The sequence below is a fragment of the Micrasema longulum genome, unplaced genomic scaffold (assembly GCF_059751315.1).
Source record: "Micrasema longulum isolate JH-2025_06_02 unplaced genomic scaffold, ASM5975131v1 h1tg001159l, whole genome shotgun sequence".
NCBI lineage: Eukaryota > Metazoa > Arthropoda > Insecta > Trichoptera > Brachycentridae > Micrasema > Micrasema longulum.
In genome coordinates this window covers 348,622-361,721 of record NW_028278346.1, presented here as the reverse complement: position 1 = coordinate 361,721, position 13,100 = coordinate 348,622, and the positions used below count along the sequence as shown (strand labels likewise).

At 30.7% G+C, this 13,100-nt stretch overlaps 1 protein-coding gene across 2 annotated transcripts in view; it reads right to left on the bottom strand.

Moving 5' to 3' along the window:
- Nucleotides 1-4,476: 4,476 nt before the first annotated feature.
- Npc2b (Niemann-Pick type C-2b) overlaps nt 4,477-13,100 on the bottom strand; it is a 54,543-nt gene continuing 45,919 nt past the window's right edge. For both annotated transcript variants that reach the window (XM_088233859.1, XM_088233860.1), the window contains exon 3: nt 4,477-6,409. In XM_088233859.1, coding sequence (XP_088089985.1) covers nt 6,129-6,409 — 281 coding nt within the window. In that variant the 3' untranslated portion in view covers nt 4,477-6,128. The remainder of the gene's footprint in view (nt 6,410-13,100) is intronic.

The window sequence follows — 13,100 nt, the reverse complement described above, 5'->3', positions numbered from 1 at the left end:
TATCACTGTACAGATTTGAAGTGGGGATTATCGCAGATAATTATTACGCGGAATATTAATGAGTAATTGAATACTCGTACCTGGGGAAAATTTCAGTCATTTTCAGAAAAAAAAACCTGAAACTTTGAGTCGTTAGTAGATTTGTTTTCAATTGAGTCGAAGCTATTCATAGTAATAATACAATAGTAAATATGAAAGTCTTGGGATTTACTAAGATGATCGGCCAATAGTGTAAAACATTACATTATATTATTTTTTGATGCATTGTTCCTTTTTCAGCTTGGGGAAAATGCAGTTAGAGGCGCGGTGTCGAAGTCTGAAGTCTGAACCTGGAGATAACGCAACCTTAATAAGTCATAAGGAAGTGAGGTAAAAACGTTCGGGGTAATAACAGTAAACGTAATTGTTAAAATTAACTAAAGAAGGTCATGAAATGCCGAACACTGTATAAGTGGAACGGGAGGTCTGTTGATGTCTGTCAATAGTCCGGCTTCCCTGAATAACTTTTCTCTGGCTTTCTCTTCTTAAAGCGAATGCGGAGAAGTCCCTTTAAACAAGTCCACAGCAGATTATCTCACTAGCGGTGCTATTCTGAACCGCTCTTGCTGCCGTAGAAAACACTTTTATCTCGCGTATTTTCCATGTAAAAGTGTTTTCTACGGCCTCGAGAGCGTTTGGAATATCATCCCAGATCCTCACAATATAGTTAGGTAGTTAGAAAGAACATATCATTTGCAGTGAATATAAATAAGCTTTGTCCATAATGAGCGAGGCATAAAATAAGAAACTTTCATCTAAAGAAGAGAACTTGTGACGTCACACGCGGAGTAATTTTAAAATTACAAAAGTTTAAAAAATCATAGTGCTGATAATACGATACATAACAATACGAAACGACCCAAATTTTTTACCGGACACGGAGCTATGAGAAGTTACCTATATAGGTTTTTTTTTTTAAATTTTTTTTTTTATTTTATTTTTTTTTAATAAAAATAAGTGATTAAACAGAGTATTCTAAAAATAATGCATAATTACATAGCAATGAAATACATATTAATAGTAAAAATAGAAAACAAAAAATCCCACAAAGGCATGGCCTGTTCGTGGGTATACGAGAAAATGTTAATGAATTTTTGCTCCTATAATAAATAATTGACAGTTATAATTTTTGTGTAACATAAGAAGGAAAATGTAGAATATTCTGTAAAAGATTATATAGCATTTTTTTTGTAGTAATTAAAAAAGGAATTAAGGTTTATATGAAGGAACGATGACTATTGTCCATGCGGTGATATTTCTTCAGAGTATCGAACATCTGTTATTTCAGTGCTCGTTTTTCAGTTTACAACGCCATAATCTTGAAGCAGAATGCAGGAAAGATGGAATATCTTTAACAGATATCCACACCGTCGTTAAAAGTAGTTATCACACGCCATTGTTTTTAGACTTTGCAACAATGGTGAATTGACCCGTAAAGGTAATAAACAAAAAAACTGTGATCGAACATCCCATTTCCAAGACAAACAAAAACGATTTTTTTCCGAGCACCTTAGCCTTGTACATGACACGTAAGGCGACTAAATACAGGGGTCCAAATATTTATTTAAAAAAAAAAACGACACATAAAACAACCAGTAAACCACCTCAGTTTAACCTATATTTTTTTTTATCAAAGAATGAATTAAAATACACTAAATATTTATTATGCAAAATGATTTTTTTTAATAGTTTTAATATTTAAGCATTAATATTTCCTTGAGTTTAATATAAATATGAATTACCTGTATTTTGTTCATATAGAAATAAATATTTCGTGCGGTGTTTTTCGTCTATCGTCTTTGAATCTACTTGTGCGATATTTACCACGTAGGTACTACTAACAAGTTAGTTATCTTTCTATATGTGGTTTTACGGTGAATCATGATTACAATATATTATATTGTTGAACTAGGAAACGTATTAATAAGTATACCATCAAAATGTTTTATATTTAAATAGCGCTATTACATAATTTAGTGATTGTAATAACGAAACGAAAACTGTCGGCCATGTTGTGTAGTGGTCAGCGCAGTGGCCTACCATGCAAGATGTCTCTTTTCAGAAAATATGTTTATTTTCTTTCTTTAAAACGCAGTGGAAACAAAACCATTTCAACAAATATTTGCTTCTTTTACGCCTGATATAAATATATCTAGATAGTGATACATTATGCATTTCCACAAACAAAATAAAACCATTTATTTAAAATAAGTAGTTAATAAAATTGCAATACTAAAATATTAGCTGGCTTAATCGGTTTTCCATCAAAATATCAAAATTCAACCAAAAGTCAGAGTTGATTAATCGATTTGAGTAATGTCATTTGTATGTGCTTTACATATTAAGCGAAAATATTGAAATGACATTTACGTGACCATAAATAATGTTTTTCAATACCTTAAATAATCGAACTGAATCCATTAGGATTAAGCATGCATTAGCATTCAAATATTCACTTCATGCTGGTTGGACTTAAATTTATACATTGTCTGGCATTGCTACCTCCCCGGTTTTGTAGGTGGATAAATAAAAAGCTATTGTATATTTTTTTTTTTTTTTTAAGTATCAAAAATATAACACCATTTTTTTTTATTTTATGCTTGATGTATTTGAACTAATATTTTTGTGTGATATATATTACATTTTACATGACTTTTTTGGTTCATAATAATTTGAGAAACGAATTTTTACTATATGAGGAATTAACGTATTTATTTTTTATTTACTTAATTATTTTATGAGAGGTGACTTTAAAGGCTGATCAACGACACCCCTTATTACTTTTTATATATATTTGGACCCATGTATTTAGTAGCCTTACGTGTCGTGTATATTGTATAAGGCTAAGGTACTCGGAAAAAATCGTTTTCGCTTGTTTTGGAAATGGGATGTTCGATCACAGATAATTTTTTTATAGAAAAAAATATTAGCGTTCTTATAATTTATACAAATATTTCAATTTTGGTGGCCATTTTGAACGAGTTGCAAATAACTTACTATTAGAAAATGGAAGAATGGAATCAAGTTGGGGTAGAGTGGGGTGTGAACCTCGTGAGTCCGCAACACTAGCCACGGGACCACAACCCGATTAGATTTTGGTTTACACACTACACCCTTTATTTTAATTTGCTTATATATCAGTGTTTTTTCTGTCAATCATTTATAATTGCAGTGTCTTTAAAACAACAACATAAACTTACGGTGTATTGAAGTGGGTTATCAAACTCAGAGGGTTGACTTTGATCGCCATGTTTTTATTTTTTTCTAGTTCTCGCAACATATTTTCTTATTGAAAAAAAGAACTTATTCGCTAGTTTTAGCCTTTGCAATGTATATAAAATTATTATTTTACTGGCATACACCTTAAAATAACATATTTATGAAGGTTTAAAGTCCAAAAATGACTAAAGTCACCTCGTTCCAAGGTACTTTGAATTCTTTAAATAGCTAGTCACTTTGTCAAAAGAGTGTTTTAATTTTATTTTTTATGGATTAACGACTTGACGTTTTGTTGTAGGTACCTTTTACAAACAGTCGGTAGAATATGCATAGAATTAAGAATAGTCCAGAAGGAGCGTAGAATCATATTTGAATACATCGGACTGTGTCCAATAATTCCCCCACTCAGGCTTACTTTCGCCGCGCGTATTCGTGAAGTCGCCGGGTAATGTTGCTTGATGGGGAAAACAAAAATCATAACACAAATGTAAGGTAAAAAAAAGTAATCTGTAAATTTCTCTAAAATGTTATTGTGCACGCGGAAACATTGATTGACACAACAGAGTTGATAAGTAAAGGGTCATTTAATAAGAGTAATTGAATTCATGAACTTTGAACTTAAAATATAAAACAAATTTTATTTTACATAAAACAAATATTTATATATCATGTCAAATAATATTAGATGTTTTAAAGATAACGTCGTTCAAATGTCCCCCACGGCGTTGTTTAATCCGAGGTCTAATTTTCATTAGTTCTTTTGATTAGATGAGCAAAGTAGGGTGAAAAAAAATTCTACCCTGGCAACATTAACAAATTTCTATTTTGTTTCTTCGACAATCTGACAGATGGAAAAATAATTCAATTTTTAAGTAATACATTTGTTATATACACATTCATTTGCGAATTACAGATGAAATGTGATTGCATCCTGTTTCTTTTAAGTCCTAGCAGTATTTCTAAACTTTGAAAGGACACAACACGACATAGTTGAATTCAGATCCGGAGTTGCGTACTGAGCGACGTCTACAATGAAACTAATTGGTCAAAACGTAAACCTACTCATTTATGAGTAGTTGAGTCGCCTTCTGTTTGATGTGCGTATGCGGTTTCTGGACTATTCTTAATTCTATGAGAATATGATTATTTGTAATTTAAAATGGCAAAAATTGCAACAATATAATAAAAACCTGTATTGGATTAATAAAATATCAGAACTTTTTAATGAACCACTCTCATCGTTTATTTTAATAAAAAATATAAAAATATCAACAACACAATTTATTACTAGCAATATTTATACACAATTAAAAAATATAAACTTAAAATAACTCCTCTACCATCATTTGTATGTTTGTTTAATTTATAATAGTAGCATGTAGGTACGATAAAAAGTTGCACTAATATTTACTTTCGAGTTTACCGAAACCTTTGATCTTAAAAAAAACGCTTATGAGTTTTTTCGTATACAAGATTTTAATTTCGTCAGATTTTTAGCAAATAAAAAGTGTCATGAATAATTCGCCGAAAATATTTTTACTTTTAAGCATGGTTTAATTTTTAGATACAAAGCCTTATCATAAGTAATCCCTTCTATTTATAATGAATAAAGACGTAAAAAGGGATGAGATTTACAAAAGGGTTTTTAAAACCTATCAAATTTTGAAACATTGGTAAACCTATATAGGAAATATAATCTATTGAACATTGGACTCACATTTATGAGACTCTATTTCGGTTTTTGCAAATTTATTTTTAATTTTAAAAATGTTTACCTTTAAATATACATAGAAAATCGTAGAATATTATCAAATTGTTGTTTTAATTTTCTTTCTATCTTTATTCCATTTTACTTAATCATTTTTTCTTCTTTGCCTCTTATTTATTAAATTATGCATAGGATGTAGCGTATTTTGTATTTCCAAGAGCAAGACTAGCAACATTATGATTTGGATGTCAGCCCAAATAAAATATGCCACAGTGTAGTGAAAAAACAATTTTAATAAAAAAAAAACTACTGCCCAGTAGCTCATTCACAAATAACTATCGACGTGCTTAAAAACGTGCAAAGCATTTGAGCGATCACAATGAACAATAATGAACATGCTTAAGTTATCGTAGTTATAAGTCAACGGGTGTGTAATCTCTAAGTCAACGCTCGTGTCAGTTTGTTTTTTGTTTTCCTCGTAAATAAATACAGTTGATTGGCAAAAAATCGGTGTTTACTATAAAAAATAATACAATATATTGCATTTGTAAAATAGTGAGGAGTATCTAATACAGCAAAGTGAAAATTAAATTACAATTTTTATGGCGACTGCTTTTCTTGACATTTGGCTGGCCAACCACCGGCTAAATGCAATAAATAGCATGATAAATAATACATAAATAAATTCAAATAGCAGTTTTGGAATATTTTCCATATTTACACCGGTAAAATTCAAATATGTGATTGCGCAGCAGGATTATACGTTGCAAAACGTAAATATTTTGACATTTAATATTAGGTATTCACGTATGTTCCACTGTGATCGCAAATACGATAAACAACCAAGGTGAGAAATTGTTATCTCGTCGATAGTTATTTGTGATTGAGCTACAGAAATTTATTACTATGTATTGATAGATATTTCAACAAAGGTAAAAAAACTTTTCAATGAAGGGTATTTAGTGAGGATAGGCCGTTAGATGATTTAAGTGATCGCTTTACAAACGTTGTAACATTCAACATTCTTCCTTGGTTTGAATATCCGTATATCTTATATTTTTTGTCTATAAAAAAAAATATCACCAGTATTTTTCAAAAACCATTTCCACTTCTAAAAATTATAAATATGTACCACTAAATTTCAATTAATTTAGATTATTTCCTAGATTATTCTTGCTGCAACTTCGAAGCAAATTATGTCTTTTCCATTTTCCGAGAGAGACCAGTGAACTATGGGAGAAACTCGAGGGTAAAACTCTTGGATTGGGAAAGAGTTCTTGTAGGTATACTCCACGCCTTTCTGCAGAGGACACGGAGCAGGAACTGTGCCATTGTTCTGGAAGATCTTGTCACAAGCTGATATGCCATCGACCCCTACGAAGGGCAAGGGAAGACCAAGGATTTCGGCATACACGTTGGTCTGAAGATTTGTGATGTCTTTATCTGAAAGTATAAAGAAAATCAATGTAGTGCAAATAATAATTCATAAAAAAGAATGAATCACGCTGGTCTGCAAAAAAAATAATTTTAGTGCCCTAATTCCTGCTGATTCTTATGTAAAATGACTTCCTGAATCCGAATATTATCTTCGTTTTCATGAATCCCTCCTCTATTTTTTTATCACTGTAACGATGGTAACATTGGTCTGAAAAAAAATAATATTCGGATACCTAACACCATTCCTGCTGATTCTTTTGTAAATAACTTGCTGAATCCAGATAACACCCCCGTTCCCCCCCCTCACCTATTTTTATCCCTTTTCGATTGTAATTTTATGGCCGTGAATTTCATTTGGAGGAGTGAAAATAATAACTTTAGCTAAATTCTAAATTCGTGTTTTAGAACTTTTCCCCTCCCTAGCACCTAAAAGATATATATGCGTTCTTATAATTTACTCATTTATTTAATTTAGAGGGTCCTTTTCAACGAGTTGTAAATAACTCGCTATAAGTTGGGGTAGAGTGGGATTTGAACCACGGACCTATAATCCGTGAGTCCGAGACACTAGCCACGGGACCACAACCCGATTCTTACTGAACTTCTAAGTTAATTAATTCTAAGTTAACTAAAATCATCCTTTTCGTCCCTCCAAATTGGGATGGGGGGAAAACTGGTGTCATATTCGGATTCCGGAGATCATTTTACGTAAGAATCAGCAGAAATCGTGTGAAGGCCGATATCTATTTGAATTATTTGTAAATAAATTTTAGTTCTTAAATATATATTTTAAACATTGAAAACATTATATTTGTCTTATGTCTAAAAGTTTAGCTTCTTGGAACAATTGGAAAGAGGAAAAAGTGCGATTTTTGTGAAGCATTATTTTTAATATAATTTTTTGAACAGTTTTTAATGGTTTAATATTGTTATTGTAAGTTCCCCCCCCCCCCCCCATTAAATTATTCCATAGGTAAGCGATGACTGTACAAGTGCATAATATACAATTTTAATAGTATTTAGCTGGACGTAAATACAAAGTTGTTTGAACACATAGGTTGAATATCTCAGTTTATTAACAATTATATCGATTGGTTTGTGTCGCAGCGGACTGTATAATAAAAGGCGTTTCTGAGAAGAGAAGTATGTATTTATTGGCTGAAGATATGAGTGAGTGCTGGAGGGCTCCGGTGCTGCAGGTACCGACAAAATGGTGACCGCTAAGATGAGCAAATCGAGCAAGGTGGAGCGCAGAAAGAGATGCGGAAAATATTTAGAAAAGGAATATAATAAAAGGAACACTCCTACACTACCAGACGAGAGGATGGGTCATGGGGTCTATCACAAACTCTGAATTCGGGAGAAAAAATTCAGGTTTCTAGGCCCCAATATGTTACAAAACCATGACCCGGATTCAATTAAATAAATTTGGAAAAAAATGGTTACTGGGTAGAGAAAAATCGATAAAATTTTCTAAAACACATTCTTAAATAACTACTACTACCATCACGCCATTTCCCCGTAGGGGTAGGCAGAGAGAATGGACCGCCACACACGTCTATCCTGGCATATATTCCTAGCTTCTTCCTCATTCATACATCTTGTCATACATGCCCTTCGGTTCTGTCTGCTTTTGGCATGACCAGACTTAAGATTTTGGTTTATCTGATCATGCCACGTCTTCCTTGGTCGTCCTCGTCTCACGTTACCGTATGATTAAATATTGTATAATAAATTAACTAGTAGGTAGTCATGTTATTGTTTATTGTGCATAAAAATGTCTGTCTTAAAACAGGTTGTACCTAGTTAGGCAGACTAGACATAATCCAGAGAAATATATGACCCATTCATGTAATAGATAGACACATTCTTTAAAAAAAAAAAAATAATAAAAATAAAAATAAATGCATACTGCAAATAAATCATATTTTCGTAATTTCAGCATATGTTAATTTGGTATTTCTTTTATTTTTCTTTTCTTTTCTTTTCATGGTCATGTCATACCATATTTATGCCATAAACTTTTTATTAATTATAAAAGGAATGGCCCACGCTCAGACGCTGTAGTCTTTGTGGGCTTTTTTTCCAATTCATGTTAATAGCTTAATTTTAAGATGTATTATTCTAAAGTGTATTTTTGTGATTATATTTCTATGTAAATAATATGTTTATGAAAAAATAAACAAATTAAAAATAAAAAATATTAAAAAAAATAAAAATAAAAATAAAAATAAATAGATAAAGAAATGGTATTTTTTTGTAAATAAACCGAGATTATATATAAACTTCAATCGAGATAAGGAGAGAAATCCTACCTTCTCTATAAACATAGATGTCTAAATATTAAAAATCACTCGCAAACGAGTGGAGGCGTATATAATTTTAAAAATATGTATCTATTAATTAAACATTATCTATTTTTTTAATATGAATTTTTAAAATGGGAAAAGTACAATAGAAAACTTTCAAAGTGGGTAGAAATGTTTTAGAAGTGAAAGTGGGTTTTTGCTAAATATAACTGAAAAATATGATAAATACATATTATGTACATAGTCTTATTATGAGGGAGCTCACCCTTGTTACAGGCAGTTTAGGCGATTCAACGGCAAAAACAACAAAGAAATATGTGGCCACTTAAACCAGCCAATGACAGGTCATAAGCCCTGTAAATACCTAGGCTTCCATATTCCCATCTCAAAAATGTTTTCCCTCTCTGTTGAAATTTTTTTTTTTTAAATATGTATTTATTACGCATTAAACCTACTGTACATTTAAAAAAAATCTTTGTTGCAGTTAAAATATCTAAGAATAAAATTAATAAAAAAAAAATTACACACATTGATATAATTATTATTTTAATTAGTTAGCCCGTTTATATGTGGAATATTATTAATAATAATAATTGTAAATTAACTGAAGCAAAAGGCAAATTACTTACCTGTTAATTTATTATGTTTATAATGACAAATAATAATATTTTATGCATACTCACGAGAACGCGTGTCGTATAAATATTTATGGCTCTTGTGTTTTAATTTGCTAACCATACAAGGACAAATTTTCAATAAAAAAATATCGGTGTAATGATTTCACACAATGTTGATTTAATTTATTGTATATTTTAAAGCAGTTTCCCTATACAGCTCTAAGAAAAATATTAAAATCCAATTTGGAAAGAACTAAACCTCGTCATCTTTATGGGTGCGTTCAAAAATATACGATGACGCCTTTAATTAAATCAGTAGCTTGTTTTCTCATGCATGATTGATCACATTATCAATATTTGATTTACAATCAAAGAAATTATCAGCGAACGATCTTCAATTCGAATGATATAATTAAAAACAGATATCAGATGATGTCACCAATGACTAAAAATCTAATTTCTTTTTGTAGATCTAGATTTAATCACCAACGAATCATATTAATTATCGTTATTAGTTTGATAAAGGAATCATGTCAATATAAAATTATAATTTTTTAAATCTCTATGTGGTATTTTTTTCAATGGTGTGTGATGAATTATTTTTGCATACAATGAAAGCAAACACCCCTTTCCCGAAACTGTTCACAAAAACTTGTGTCTTTCTTCAGTTTCGCATATTCACAATACTTTTTTTAAAAACTAATTAAGAGAAAATGTAATATTTATTTACAGTCGAACCGCGAAAATAACAGAACATAGAAACTTTAAAAGCTTTCATTAGACCCCTCACTGCAGTATTGCCGATTTGTGATCAATCAAATACACATGGTCAGTACAATAACCCTTTTTTGAATTTCCCAGTATGATAGTGAAGGAATACAGTGTTAGTTTCAAATTGAGACCGCGGCCGCATGCTCTAGATCCCGCTTCGGATAGGAAGAACGTACTTAGTAATACAAACAAAAAAATAACTACGCAAAACCCAAATGCATATAGGAAACATAAGAAGAATATTTTTGCACACTAATGCAACGTCCCTTTTAAACTAGTTAAATAGATTCGTTTTAAAGAAATATTGCACACGTTTTCAATTTGTTCTATACATTAGCTACCTTTTAAGTTTTAAGAAAAACAATTAATGGTTGCTTTCAAACCAATTGTCGAAACAGTTTTTCACTGTGAAGATGGAATCTCCAAATCGGAAAGCTTCAACCGCTTTTTGAGGAGACGAAAATCGCTTTCCACGCATTTTATGTTTGACTTTCGCAAACACAAAAAAGTCATTTGGTGATAAGTCAGATGAATACAGACAATGAAACATTAATCTATATATTATTAGACGTGCTGTGTGAGAGCACGCATGGCCATGGTAAAGGATGATGCGACGTTTTTGGTTGTTTTTCCCGATTTCAGCGATGACTTTTGGCAAACAAATTGTTGAATACCATTCAGTACTAACTGTTCTTAAATCTTCTAAAAAAATGGTTGCGACACATCCAGTACAAATAAACAAGAAATCATTTTATTGGACGTGCTTCGGGAACGAAAAACTTTTTATGAATGTACATTATGTGAATTAATAGGTCGATAACGCATAATTTAATATGTAAATAAGTATGTACGTAAAAATCTTACACAGCATTAAAAAAAAAGGTTTTTCATTTTATGTGAGGTAATTACATCCATTGTTTTTATTTTTTAATAAAAATATAAAATCATGGCAACAATTCTGTTGTATTTTTTTTATTAACACAACTGTTTTTAAAAAGAAACAAGCTCAATAATAATAAATAAAATATTTTGGGTTTGTTTTTTCAAAAGAGTATGCATCGCTATAATTTTTATAAGAATCTGCTGAAAATATCCGCTATTTTATGAGAAAATTATTCGTATCTTGCAGACGGATAAAAACAAGTGAGGTGACAAAGTACTTACCCAATTACACAGAGCAAAGGTTTAATTACGTCAATATTTATTACAGAAGGAATGAAAATCATTGATTGGATAATAAAATGCATACATACATAATTTTATCTATGCCTATAAATGTCCTACCCATCGATCTGATAATTATTTTAAAACGGGGTCTTAGAGTTAGAAACAATTGGCTCCTCTACCCAGATACAGTGGCGAGCCGTGATTTATTTTATGGGTAATCTACAAATAATTATCAATAATTTGTACCTAAATATAAGTACATATATGTAAGTAATATAATTATAAAATACTATTTTTTCTGTAGTTTTGTGAAAATCAACTCAAAAACAATTATTATTAACCACGCGATATATCCGTACGTAGCTTTATTCTACACTATTTTAAGACAATACTTGCACAAAAGTTTATTAACAATTACCACAATGACTTTCAGCAGTAACTGTCAACACTGAGCACTGACCGATTCATTTTAAAAAGAATAATGCCAAAAAAGGCCTCTGCGAATGACACGTGTCCTATGTAATACATAATATGTCAACGGTATCCTATCAAAGAAAAATAGTCCTTCGGAAATAATGTTCGGAATACTAGATTTTAAATAAAGAATCTTCAAATAATATTTGTAATCTACAAGCTTGTTTTAGTGCTTAAAAAACAAGACTAGGTTAAAGACGTAAAATAAAGTGTACTTTTTTGTAAATAACCTAAGGTAACCAGCTAGTTTTATTGTTCACTGAGAACGGGCTGGGCGCTGGGCGCACTTTATAGATATTTTTTTTGTAGGAAGATATTTATATACAGTGGTGTGATTTATAATATATTATCTATTTTCCTACAAACATGGTTACGATAAAAAAATCTTATCGAAAGTCGAATTTAATGGTAAGCTGTCTATAATCGCTCATTTTTCCGACTCGCCCCTGACCCAGAATGTTCAGATTTGTTTACGAAAATCAGAATCTGAATTATTTTGATTGTAAAATAAATAATTTTACTAATAAACTAGAAAAACAGTAATAATAGTCGATAAATTCCTTAAATCACTAATCAACCAAGATCCAATTGGTAATGTTTGTCCAATGTACTAATTTATCTATCTTCAAAAAAAAATATTGTTGCATTTCTAGTTTTACGTTACTGTATAAGATTGATTTCGTTATGACATATGTTTAAAATGGACTTTGCTCTTAAATCTATTAGAATAAAATAAAATTAACAATGATGTTTCATTATTACAATTATTACTTTATGTTATTCTTGTACATATATATTTGTTGTCTATTGTTTGTATCTATATTGTTATTCCTTTCTGTTTGTGTTGTTTTTATGTTTATTGTAAATTAATGTAACTTGTTTTTGGCCGATGTTATCATGTTTTGGTAGAAAGCCTTATAAAGGAAAAAAATGTACGAAATTTTCATTTTTTCATACTTGCAACTCATATAAGACTGAAAATATTCCGTTCCTACCTACATCCTTCCTTATTCAAATTGTTGTCCTACCGTCCTTGTGAGCAAGTCACATTGTGAAAAGTGTTACTCTGGTACATCCTTAACATAATATACCTGCATACTTTTGACAAAGAGCAATTAGCGTTACATAAACAGCCTAAAATATACATCTCATCACCATCTACGAATGACGGAATCCGTGGTAAAAGTGAAGTGCTTCATAAGAGAAACAAAAGGAACGATTTAAAAGTGAGTAAACAATTTATAAACAGTAATTCCTGTTGTTATCAGAGTACAATGCCTGAAAAGTGAGCTGACCTAACAAATGCAATTATCTAGATCAAGGGTCGTCAACCTTTTTATGCCTTCCGCCCACTTTTGC